Raw genomic sequence first — 12,962 nt, forward strand, 5'->3', positions numbered from 1 at the left:
GCCAGGGAAGTCAAAGGAAAACTGGGAGTGCAACAAAGTCAAGTTAAAAACATGTTGCAAATAGAGGAATGTAGTCCAAAGTATCTAATGTTGAAGGAAGGCCAGTGAGATGACCCTCCTGGAAGTTAGGCACCTCACTGTCAGAAACTATATATATATATATATATTTGCTTGTTTTATTTTCGTTTGTGTTTTCTGTTACTTTGGAAAGGGCCACAATTTCAACAGTTGCTGGTACATAGTGGATGCTAAATAAACACTTAAACTGAACCATTTTGCCCAAAGTTTTTAATATATTATCATGAAATTTAAAGTCTAGAAAGATTAATTCAAGTCAATTCAGTAAGCATCCATTGAGGCATAAAATGCTGTTGTGGGAGGTAAGGATGAGGAGGAACTAAGAAATGACCCCCTTCAAAGGAGGTATGGCTTCATCTGCCTTGGGAAAATGAGTAGAAATATGTAAAGAAAAGATAACTGACTTCTAAGTGTGTTACAGGCAATTAAGTGCTCATCTTTAAAACTCCTCAGCTACTATATAAAGCTGAATAAAGTCGTTTGCCCTCTGCATTTGCATATACTGTGAATTATTTTGAGTTCTGTTTATGTTTTATGTAGAAAGTAGAAATTCTCTAATTAGAAGTCATTTTAGACTACAGGATTTTCCTGCCTATACAAATGGGCTGCCCTTGTTCTGATTTATAGATTGCTTCTTACAAAGTCAACAGCCAAAGGTATCCAAATAGTAGTCTGTCACGTACAAAATGCAACCCTAGTAAAACAATAATTCCTCCAAAATGACGGAAAACATGGTTGTGTTTGAATCCCATAAAATGTTAGTTAATTAAATAAGCATATACCTGTCACATTGTAGAACAAGAACACATGAAATAACCTCTTAATTTCTCTTGACTATAACTTCTCTTATTATCTGACATTTAAAATTCTAAGACAGTTTCCTAACTTTGACTATTCTCTGATTGTATAATGACAATAGAGCGTGTATCTCTGAGACAAATAGTTGGTAGTCAGTCAATTCCTGAAGCAAGGGGTGGTAGTAAATAAATATAACAGAAAGCAGCATTTCCTGTAGAAGGACAAAGAGGCGTTGATTAAGCTGATTTATAGAAGCCAGTTCTGTAGGCTGGTATGCATTAAGTTAACAGGACATCCTTAGTAGAGAAGAGTTTTTTATGGCAGAAGCTGGGATGGTAATTCAGGTCTGAGGAATCACATGATCTGCAGTTTAAGACTGGCAGCTATTGAAGTCATCATCTCTGGAAAAAGGATAGTTTCTGGCTGCTCTTGAGCTTACAGTAGCTGTCTTGAGAGTCACGACAGAGAGCCCTCTTGGTGGAGACAGGGAGAACAGAGATCAGGGTGTGGACAAGTGGCTGAGGTAGAGGAGCTACAGGAAAAAGGCTGGGCAGACCCAGAATTCTGTGAGAGAGCAGGAAGTGAAGTTTCCAGCCTAGCAGCTATCACATGATAGCACTGTATCTAATTCATTTGTCATCATGTCAGAGAGTGCCTCAGTGTTCCCTCCTGGCCTAGAGGCCTTATGTGCTCACCCTGCGGGTGAGATGTTCTTGACTGCCAACTTCAATATCCTTCTACACTGCAGCTTACATAAAAACATAGTAGTGTGCTAACTTCAGTCAAATTGATTACACCATCATAAACACGCTTACTTGCATTTTAAAGCTAAACGCCAGTTTACAATCTTGCCTTGGGCTTCAGATGATTACTCTGTACTCAGAATAGTTGGCCATCATTGTTCATTTAATCTGTGACTCAGGGGGTCATTTACAGGATGCTGAGATACAACTCTTCTTTCCTCCCTGCTTACAGTATTATATTTTGTTGTGATTCTTTTTTCAGTCATTCTTAATGTGGCTTGCCATATTATAAAGCATGTGCTTATATTCAGTAACAACTGATATGTGTGATATAAATGGTGCATAAAAGACAAAGATAATATTGCATGATCATGATATCCCATAAGAATCAAATGAGTTTTATGGAAAAACAATTTTGTTTGGCTCTCTTTACCAGCTGGATGAATATGGTAGTGCTTCATGTAAGTGGACTTAAATTATATTAGCTAAGAAGATGGAAATTTCAGCCCAAATACTTCTAAAAAGCAATCTACTATCAAATTTATAGTGTGTAAATTTTTAATGTCCCCTAGGGGCAGTATTTATAAGCAGTAAAGCAAATAACAAATTATTTTCTTCAAGCACATTGAAAATTGCTAAACATTTAAATAACCAAGTTCTAAAGCAATGTTACAGATAGTCACATTTCCATATCATGTGAGGGTGGGCAGTCCGTCTTAAGATCCTCAGTTAACGTAGATAATAGGCATGTAGTGGCTTGCAGTGCAGACACTGGTGAAAACCAGGAGTTAAAGGCAGAGAGATAAGACTTCCCAGAAGGATCACAATATAAAAGAAAACTTGAAAAAAAGACAGATAGGAAGAAAATTATGAAGAAATTCTGAATTATATAACACCCAGTATAAAAATATGTATACATTACAAAGGAAGTGGATTAAAACTTGTTTATTTCCATATTTATGGTGTTTGGGAGGGAATGAAATACACTATTGTATACTTTAGTGGGTATTTTAAATGTTCAGGATTGAGAGGCTAAATATTTAGTTTTAGGCTATAGAAACGAATAGGATGTTTATGGTTCATGCAACCAGAGTTAGGTCAAGGGACTCATAAGCATTTATTTTTTGGACAAGAGTTGCATACATTTATAGCCCAATAATAGTTAATTTACAGACTGCTTTCCACATTCAGGAACTCTTCTACTTGCTTTCCATATCTTATCATTGGCTCCCCATCATAACCCTATGATATAAATACTATCATCATCTCTCTTTTCCATTGAAGGAAATTGAATTTTTGAGAGGTTCTATGATATATACAAGTAGCCCCTGAGTGTTAGAGTCCAGGATTCAAATACACATAATGTTTCTTCAGGAGTCCATGTTTAAACAGTTTAAATGACATCACTTGTATAGCAGACAAACTAATGAGCAAGATAACAAACAGTATCAGTAACAGCACCACTTGGATTCAGCAGCCTGTAAGCGATGTGCCTTCATTCCCTGCCCATATTGGCAAGACTTCAGAGTTCAACAGGCAGAGGTTATAACTTATGTTGCTCACACATGTGGAGTTTCAAGATTATTAGGAAGCATTTCTCTGTTTGGCATTCTCAACAGAACCTTGACAGTGTTGATTGAGAATGTTACCTCTAAGGATGGCATCATGGGCGCCAGGTGGCGCTTTGTGTCCATGGTCATGCTTTCTGAACTTCTAATTGGCTTTCATCATAGGCTGCAGTGATTTCTAGGGGTGGACCCGCATCTCTGCACACTTTTTTTCTTTTTTCCTGTTGTACTCTGACCTGACTTAATAATCAGTGAAGATTTAGGCAAGGAAATGTATTATATTAGTTACAAGTAAGCTTTGGAACACAAAATATTATTTTTCACCATTTCTGAAAAAGCAAGTTATTTTGCATCTGCTTGAAATAGTGATGCCTTCTGTATACATTTTGAGGTCTCAGTAATGCAGATCAAAGCCTATTCTATACTCCTCCTACTTTCTAAAAAGAGATGAATAATGTGAACACTAATTATATATGGTAGTCACATCATGTATCAAGGGAAATGTGCTAAGAAGAACAAAGATATCTGAGGCACAGCATCCTCAATAAATTCAAAATTTAAAATCTCCTATTCTGTATTACATAATTCTCATATATATTACTCATAATAGCCCTGTGAATTAACTAATATTATTTTCATTTTTTGGACAAAAAGATATAGTGATATATCAAATAATCCATCAAGAAGTATTTTAATAAAACATTATAAAGACAGAAAGTTAGACTAGGTCTCTCTGTCTCCAGATATTTCACTACCCAGCCCTGTCTTCTGTCTTTGTTAAGACACAATATAAAGCTACAAATGCTGAGGACCAAATTCACGATGCAGATGAGGTGAAATTCTATCACTAAGCTCTTTAGCACATAAAACCTCTCAGAAGATAAGATGAAAATGGAGGGGAGAGGAGCAAATCCCAGGCAGAGTGCTAAACCACAGAACAGAAGGTATAAAACAGGAAAGGAAAAGCAAAGTCATTTTAGAATCCAGGACCATATTCTTTTCCCATCTAGAATTTGGAAATGAAAAACTTGCTGAGCGAATTCCATCTCATGACTTCAGTAAGTGTAGGCTCGCTGTACAGAGCATTCCCCCTCCAAGGGTTGATAATCGATTAAGAGAATGTTGCTGCATCATCCGCCCAGAATGAAGTTTGAGAGCTAAAGAGCTCTCAAGGATGTGCTAAATGTGGTCTGTTTGTTTTTCTTGCCTTATCTAGTGCAATAATAGGCCATGAAAAATCACCCTAAAATTGTTGAAGCTAAAGCTTTTTTCAGCTTTGGTTTATAAGCTGAGGCAAATGAACAATCAGTGGTGCTTCTTCATCATAGTGGTGCAATATCTATAGGACACAGAAAATGAAGTCCCCTGGAATCAATTTTATAGTCAAGACATTAACCTCTCTGGTCATGTGCCCAGCAGGAAGAGTAAGCTGTTAAAACACAGAATCAGCCACTATTCACTCTTTTTATGATTATGAGTGTGATAAGAGCTTCCTCTTCAACTACATGTCTGGGGTTATTTATCTGGTAAAGTACCAAATAGACAGTATATATAGAAGAAAAATTTATGTATTATCCCTTTGCAGAAATTTCCTGAGATTAGGGTAATAACTCATTACCTGGAGAATGAATTTTGACTTAACTTGATTTTGACTAAAAATTACAATCATATCTGGTCCAAAGAGCTTGGGGAAAATGCAGTGTTTCTGTCAACTCTAGCACAGAGAACAGGTAGGTGAGGGGTTTGGGACAATAATTGGCTTCTCTCTTTTTTGTAATTTACAATATGCATAAGCATTAAAAAACCTCTTAAAGGGAAAGAAAGCAAAACTGATTAAAGTGATTAGTAGAGTACTCCTCATGTGAATGTACATTTTGTATCTAATCTATTAATATACCTTATGACCAGTGTCCAAGAGATAAACCTTGGGAAATGAGGCTTTAGTCATTTGGGATTTAGAATCGAGGGAATTTACTGACCCCACCAGGAAACAAAATGGAGATTGAAGAGAAATCTTACAAATTCTGAATAGACACGTGGTGAACATGGAGGAAAAGAAAAACTTTGGGTGATTTCTAATCCTTTGACTTAGTCACACCCCTCATATCACCCTTAGCAGATGAAGAGCTTCTATGCATGGATGATAACTGAACCTTGTCGCTTTAACTGACAGACTTTAGCATGTCAAGTGAATCTCCCAGAAATGCCCTTTATGAATCTTGTATCACATCTTACCAGTCAATAATCTCAATAATCTACTCATGCTCTCAACATATGGCTAACTTTCATTAAGCTCTTTTTTTAAATAAGTATAAACTCACAGCAAGTTGCAAAATAATACAGAGTCCTGGGATCCTCACCCAAATTCCCCTAATAGTGACATCTTATGTAACTGCACTGTAATGTCAAAGCCAGGAAACACTCATTGGTGCAATACTGTTGGCCAGACTACGGATCTTATTCCACTTTACCGGTTTAAACCTGTACTCATTTGTGTGTATGTGTGTATGTATACAGTTGTATGCAATATTATTCCATCTATAGATTTGTGTAACCATTGCCACAAAGATGAAGAACTGTTCTCTCAAGGTTAACTGTTTAATGTTAGAAAAATTAAAAGGTAATGAATCAAAAATATGAACCACCTACTTTGTTCTTTTATATTTACATAATGTTATTTAATTAAAGCTGAGCTTTTAAAGAAGAGTGAAGCTTGTTTTTCCTAAGCCACGCTGTTCAACAGCAGTGCAGCAGCTAAGAGGTGAGGTAGGGCAGGAAGAAAAACCAAGTCATAATATCACATCATTATGTACCAATATCCTTTTATCCAAGTCAAAACAGACTATTAGAAAAGCAGAGTTGGAAAATAGAGTAGCTCTTTCTATAACATGGTGTGCAGAATTTCTTTTTCTTCTTAGTTTCTATATTAAGAGAAAGACCGTTGTTCACACGGTTGCAGTATAGGTATGACTGTATTACATATAATGTCAGAAAAAAATTTGTGATAGACTTTGTAACAGGAAACATGAGAATGAATTACTATGTGGCCTTTCTAGTTCATTCAGGGTATTTCCACTTTTCACTGCGTTTGATTCATTGTAGAGAATTGATAATAATGCAAATGATTCTTGTCCGTAGAAATGAAAATGATTTCTGTGCAGTGCAATGCCATTGGTTTTTACTCTGTGTCTGGTGACCCCTTTACAGCCATATTTGTAAATTCATTTCAGCATCTCTGACAGCCTATATAAATGTCTTCTTTGCATTCTCCTTTGAACCAGTGGTTGCTTCTTAATGATCCCTTCATTTGTTAACAAGTAAAATAAAATATTTCAAATGTGTTTTTTGTTTGTTTGAGAATCATGACTTTACCATTTGGGAAAATTATCTCAACACTATTAGGTTTTATATTGCATCACATTGTAAACATTCATCTTCTGTTCCTGACACCCCAGCCCATATGGAGAATTTAAACTGTAATTGGATCATAAACACACCTCCACAACATGCTACTGAGATCATATAATATGGATAGGTTGCTGATGCTGAAAGAAGACTTAGAGTTCTCAGATTATCAAGGACCATCACTGCACATACATATTTCACGAGTGTGAAGCAATGAATATAAGATCAAAATCTAATTAACAAGAAAACCAGGAATAGAACCAGGGTCCTAACATATTCTTTACTTCCTCTATTTCCCTTTATATGGTGCCATGAAAGGAAAAGAAAATCAAGACTTTGAAACTCTAATCTGCCTATAGTAATCCTATATACAGCAATATTCCTTGAAGTTGAAAATTTAGTGTATATTTAACAGGAAAATAGTTATTTAAAACGTATTGCATCTGTAAGATACACTGGAACAAAAACACACACTTGTGAAATACTATGTGCACAGTTTTTGTACCAGTAAGTTAAATCTCCACAATCTCATTTTTTCTCAGTTTTTTCTACTTGCTTTTAAGGATCTACTTCATTACAAAGGGTAAGCCTTGAAATGGAACATTACAAAGATTCAATAATTTTTTAATGGATTAATCAAACAGAAGGGTTAACGGACAAAGGTTACTTTTCTCTAAATAGATGTTTACCTGTCCTGTCATAAGGGGTATCTCAAAGCCCCTACAGTTGATCTGGGGACAGACCATTGTCCAATAAATGAATATTTAACTCTGACAATAATTGGTTGTGGAAAGAGGAATCACCATCACTAGAAGATTGTGCAGTTTTTGCATTAAAAATTAGATCATGCAGCAGTTGGATGTGTGACCCCCACACACAGACTGGTTGGCAAAATTTACAGAGGAAAGTAGGTTGGGTGGCAGAAATAGGGTCTGCAACCCAGAAGTGGCACCTGTTGTGTCCCTGAACCAGAGGCAGTTTGTGGGGACAGCAGAAGGTGCAGTTCCTGGGTGACATGCATGTGACAGTCAACATAAGGCAATAATTAAATAGAAGAGGATGTGCAGGATAGGACCAGGGCTTGGGCGAGGTGAGTGGGGAGCCTAGGGTGTGATGTTTAAGGAGGCAATCCCCTGTACAACTCTAATATGAGTGTTCCCTTAAGAATGAGACGCTGCAGTAAACCAAATTGATGGGATGAGAACAATCATAGCAGGACACTAGGAAATCAGAAAACCCCTAAGGGCACAGTAAAGGGAAATTTCCAGAGCAGCAGTATGTCAGGCATGGTGAGACGTAGGATTTTCTGTTGGATAGATGCACAGAGTATTTGAATTTGAACAATAACTCACATTTCCTGAATTCAGAGTGCAGTGCCTCTCAAGCTATGGTCTGCATCCCTGAACTCTGTCCTGTGTGTTAGCATTTTATTAGACTGTTAATTGCAACCAAATGAGTCCCCAGTCACATAAATAAGCATATTAATTTTGCTACCCAAAAATAACATGAACCCAAAGAACTATTCCCACATACTAAATACGAACGTTATTTTTATCATTGACATCTTGTCACTCCAGACGCAAAGCTCAGGCTTTCATGAGCATCTGTGTTGCTTCTGTCTCTATTTCTGGGCCTGCAGGGTTGGTCAATCTCGATTTATTAATTCATTATTCTGTAATTAATTTTAACTTTTACATATTATTTTCTTTTTATTATTACATAATTTCTGATCTCTTGCTGCCCAGATATCACCGTTTAATAAAACATAACTTGCAGTTTTCCTCCCCAAACCCACACCATATCCTTCCAAACAATTGTGCCATTGTTTCTGCAGCGACCACTTCCTCAAGTTCCCTTCACACCAAGATAATGGGAGATTTGTCTCTCTCACTAACATGAACTAACTCTTTCAAGGCAGTGGTCATGGTCTTTTCTAAGTTCTCAGCATTCGTCACAGAAGACTTCTAAAGTAAAGTTAAAGTTCAAAATATATCTACTGAGCTGAATTCCGCACAAATTGCTGATGTCACCAGTGTATTGAGGGCGTTAGAGTTAGGGTGGTTATGGATGAGCAGATAGAACTGAAAGGCAAGCGACCCTCTTCACTCTTGGCTTTTTCTTAGCCACCGATAGAGCCCAGCCTTCCACTGCCTGCTCCGTCACCATCATGTTGCCAGTCACGGATCCAGTGTTACCTGGTGCCTGAACTCAATCGGGCACTAGAGGGTGAACGTAGAGAAGAACAGAATGTACAAAAGAGGTGAAAAATCACAGAGAGAAGGAAAGAGAGAGAAAAGGGGGAGAAGAAAAGCAGAGAGGTGAGAGAAAAAAATAGATGGGAATCAGATTGATAAGATACTAAGAAAAGATTATTACTGTGCAGGGAATTAACCATGCAAAGGATATTCACCTTTTCTGATCCCTGAATTCTGAATCTGCACATTATACTTGGAAAAGTTTAAATATTAAAACTTTTCTGATGTATGCATTACCTCTCTTATCCTTGGCCTCCCTGTTTTAATTTTTAGCCTCTCACCTCAAAGATTCCATTATAAAGGGGGAAAACCTCCAAGTTCCTCTAGAACCAGATCTTCTAGTTTACTGGATACCCTTTCTTCCCATCTTGGGATTGTTCTTAGGTTTAAACAATTGTCTGTACTCATCACTGCCTTTTGGGCCTGGTGCCTTCCTTGGTAGAAGCTTCTAGTTCTGTTAGATTCACTGAATGCACTCCCAGGACATTCTCCCTGTCACACTACTGCCACCACTTTGAGTTCATTCTCCAAAATAGTTTCTCCCACATTTTACTCATTCCACATTATTTTAAGAAGAATTAGCAGTCTGCCTTCCCTGTTAATGGCAATAATTCAGGCTTACAGGATCTTTTGCCTTACTCATAAAATATTCAATGCCTATTAACACCAAAGTCAGTGAGTAACTCTGAACCGAGATGACACATTTCTTATCAATTATTACTCTTTGGATGAGAGTGACAGAAATCTTATTTTAATTGCTTTAATTAGTTTAAACCAAGAGGAGACTTTATTGGCCCATATAGTCAAAGTGCATGAAGGACTAGTAAATCTGGCATAAAGGGTGATGGGAACCAGAAGCTCTGGTACCACCAGGAAATTCTACATCCCTCTTCTCTAGTCTTCTATTTTCTGCCTTGGGCAGGCTTTTCTGCACAGACCTTATTCCCACACATCCATGCTTAGCCCATTATTAGGCCCTCTTTTCTCAGATTCAACTAGAAAAAACTTGAGGAAAAGGTTTCAGGGAAGACAAACCAATAAATGCTCATGAAACATAATTGGAGCAAAGAGTAATCTTTGTTATTCTACCACTCATGGTGAGTTATTATTAAATATGTGATGGGAAAGTGTGTCACTACATTTAGCCTCTGAGACAAATAACTTGCTCAAAAAAAAAAAAAGATGCAAAGGGGATCTCCTGTTTCAGATCTAAGTAAAAGGGTGATTTTGTTTTCACTATCACACCTGAGCAATGGATCCCAAGGAGACCCAGGCAGATTATAAGATTCAGAACATTGAAAGTAACCTAATCTTACCCTCAATTCAGTGCACATGTCACTAAAGAAAGGGTGGGGGTAATTCATCTTCTGTTAGTTGAGAGACTCAATAACTTCAAAGAAAAGTATCCAGGTTGTAATAATTTGTGATTCATAAATATATATCTACTTATAATAAACCAAAATATTCCTCCCTGTAAATCTTTCTTTTCCTTACAGTTTTAAACTTTAAGACTATCTATCTCCTCTTTCTTCTTCTCTCTTACAGCCAACCATACACACACACATATGTGTGTGCACACACACACACACACACACCTCAAATAACACATTTTCAATATACTTAGAGACAAGATTAATGCCCTCCAAACCCAACACCTCATCATTTTCCTTTTCATGTCAATATACCAGATTTATGCAAATATTTTATGTTTTATAAACTTCACCTAGTTGACATCTCTGGACAAACTCAAATTCAATATTGGTTTGGAAATGTAAACTCAAGGCAAAGTATAGTTGTTAGCATAAGGTGTCCTCATTGAAAACATGATGAGAATGTTTCTATTGGGGTGTACCCTTAGTACAATCCTACCAGCTTTGACAGTGGAACACATGCACACTCATTAGCTCTTAGGCACTGGAGTGTCTAGAGAATTTTCCCATACACCAAGTCTGAAATCATTTCCTAAGGAAATCCAAACTCATCTCCTGGGGAATGTATTCTTATTGTCTAGGCCCAAAGATAGATCGAAAATCAAAACTTTGAGAAACAATAAAGAACAATGAGAACAAATCAGATGCAAGAGTGAATGAGTTTATTAGGACAAACAAAACTGAATTTCAGCACATTTTGTAAGAAGAATTATAAATTCTGAATCAATTGCTTCCAAATTACAAATACTGACCTCAATATTTTTGTCATGCATTAATTTCACTTCTGAAATAACTAGTCTGTCAGCCAGTGTTTGATGCCAGAAGGCAAAGAGTTGGTGATAAGCAGGGTTAGCTAATATTACCGAAAAAATCCTACAACAGCAACTCTGAGTAAAGACTGAAACATTTTACTCAAAAAGTGGAAACTCAACAAGTTGACCTACAGAAGGCTGATCTATAGGTTGGCCTGTAACAAGAAGACTGGAAGGTCTTAGAAGCCAAGTAGGTTGGGCAGCAGAATCTAGACCCATATCTCAGGGAAGGGAAGCCACAGACTCCATAACCCAGAGGTTTGAAGCCACTGGTTCCACAGCCCAGGGAGCAGAAGCTTCTAGATCCACAGCCGAGGGAGTAGCCTCTATTGGACCCACAGCCCACAGATCCAGAATAAGTTGACAGGGAGGGACTGCAGAGTGTGGAGGTCCTCGGGCGGTAGCAGGACACCTGGCAGGGGCTGGACACCACACGGCACGTCTGGCACCTGGCAGGCTCACAGCGGGTCGTCTGACAGCCCCTGTAGACAGAGGAGCCCAGCTGGCAGGGTCTGGGAGAGCAGAGGTTGGTGCTGTAGACCAGGCTGCTGGGGTAGGAAGAGCCACAGGAGGAGCCTGGGTAGCGCAGGTAGCTCCCGAGGGAGCAGGAGGAGAAGTTTCTGGAGCAGCAGTTGTAGGACATGTTGACAAATGTGAGTTCAGTTGAGTGAGGATGACAAGATTCTGAAGTTTAATGTCTCCTCCTGGACTGAGGCATTATATACTCTTAACCAAGGGTGTGGCATTCTTAACAGTCACCTTTCCCACACTTGAAATCTCTCATTTCCGTATGTGTAATTCAGTGATATTTTCTGTAATTGCAGATGAATAATTCCTTCCATCTCATATTCATGGGTGAATTCCTGGTGTTGTTATAGTACTAAGCCAATTAACTATTTCAATGTCAGAAATGCTATGACTATATGCCATTAATGCCATCTAATCATGATGAGGAAAGCCCCTAAGACTCATTATGCATTTGTCTTTATTGGCTGGGGGATGCTTAGCTTTAAGGGCAAGGGTTGAGATGAAGTCACTTTTTTTCCATCTCAGTGGAATAGACACACTCTGTTTGTCAACAATGAATTTTTTTCCCTAAATTGTTTCATTATCTAAGAATTTTTCCCCTATATTACATATTGCTTCTCACATCCATTGGAAAGGGGAAAAAAGAAATTGATTGAGAAACATGATAGGTCACAGAGGTAAACCAGGACAAGTGTTTAGAGGCAAAATGACTGAGGAGATTAACTGAAACAGTCTCAGTGGATACCAATTTGTGCATGTGTGAAAAGACTCAAATATTCACATTCTTTTGTGATGAGGGTACCTCTATGAGTTTTTCCAACTGTCTAAATGGTATTACCACTATTTTATCTATAGTTGTAATTCCGATAAAAAAAGGTTCTCTATCAATATAATTCATGGTTCTCATGTATGCATCGTCCCTTTTGTCATCTAAAGTTACAGTTTGTTCAGGGATCCTGATCTTCTAGAACACCTTACGTCAGACAGTACCATGTAGATGTTTTTACTTCATATCCTCTCTTACGATATTTTCCTTCATTGTAAAACGTATTTTTCCCTACTTTACTTCTTTAAGATTATTTTTCCATTGTAAAATATCTACCTATTTTCTTTTATAGAGCTCTGCATGTCAGGCAAACCTGTATTAAAATGAATGTTGAGGCATTTTCTCCAGTTAGAAGGAAAATAATTTCAGAGGGAAACTTGGAATTGCAGGGAAGAATAAGAGGGTCTGAAATATAAGTAACTTAGGTCGAAATGCTCATTATGCTCAACACTAATAAAATGGTTTGTGGTTCTTAATATATAGGTAGAAGTAAACAGTAATAATTAAGAATGATCATCA

The 12,962-nt window shown here is 37.5% G+C and overlaps 1 protein-coding gene across 1 annotated transcript; it reads right to left on the bottom strand.

The window, feature by feature from the left end:
• Nucleotides 1-10,917: 10,917 nt before the first annotated feature.
• On the bottom strand, nucleotides 10,918-11,768 carry LOC118932663 (keratin-associated protein 13-2-like). The gene has a single exon (XM_036926329.2). It carries the CDS (start codon nucleotides 11,730-11,732, stop codon nucleotides 11,205-11,207), a length of 528 nt encoding a protein of 175 aa, XP_036782224.2. The 5' UTR covers nucleotides 11,733-11,768; the 3' UTR covers nucleotides 10,918-11,204.
• Between the last annotated feature and the right edge of the window lie 1,194 nt (nucleotides 11,769-12,962).

The sequence above is a fragment of the Manis pentadactyla genome, chromosome 1 (assembly GCF_030020395.1).
Source record: "Manis pentadactyla isolate mManPen7 chromosome 1, mManPen7.hap1, whole genome shotgun sequence".
NCBI classification, from domain to species: Eukaryota; Metazoa; Chordata; class Mammalia; order Pholidota; family Manidae; genus Manis; species Manis pentadactyla.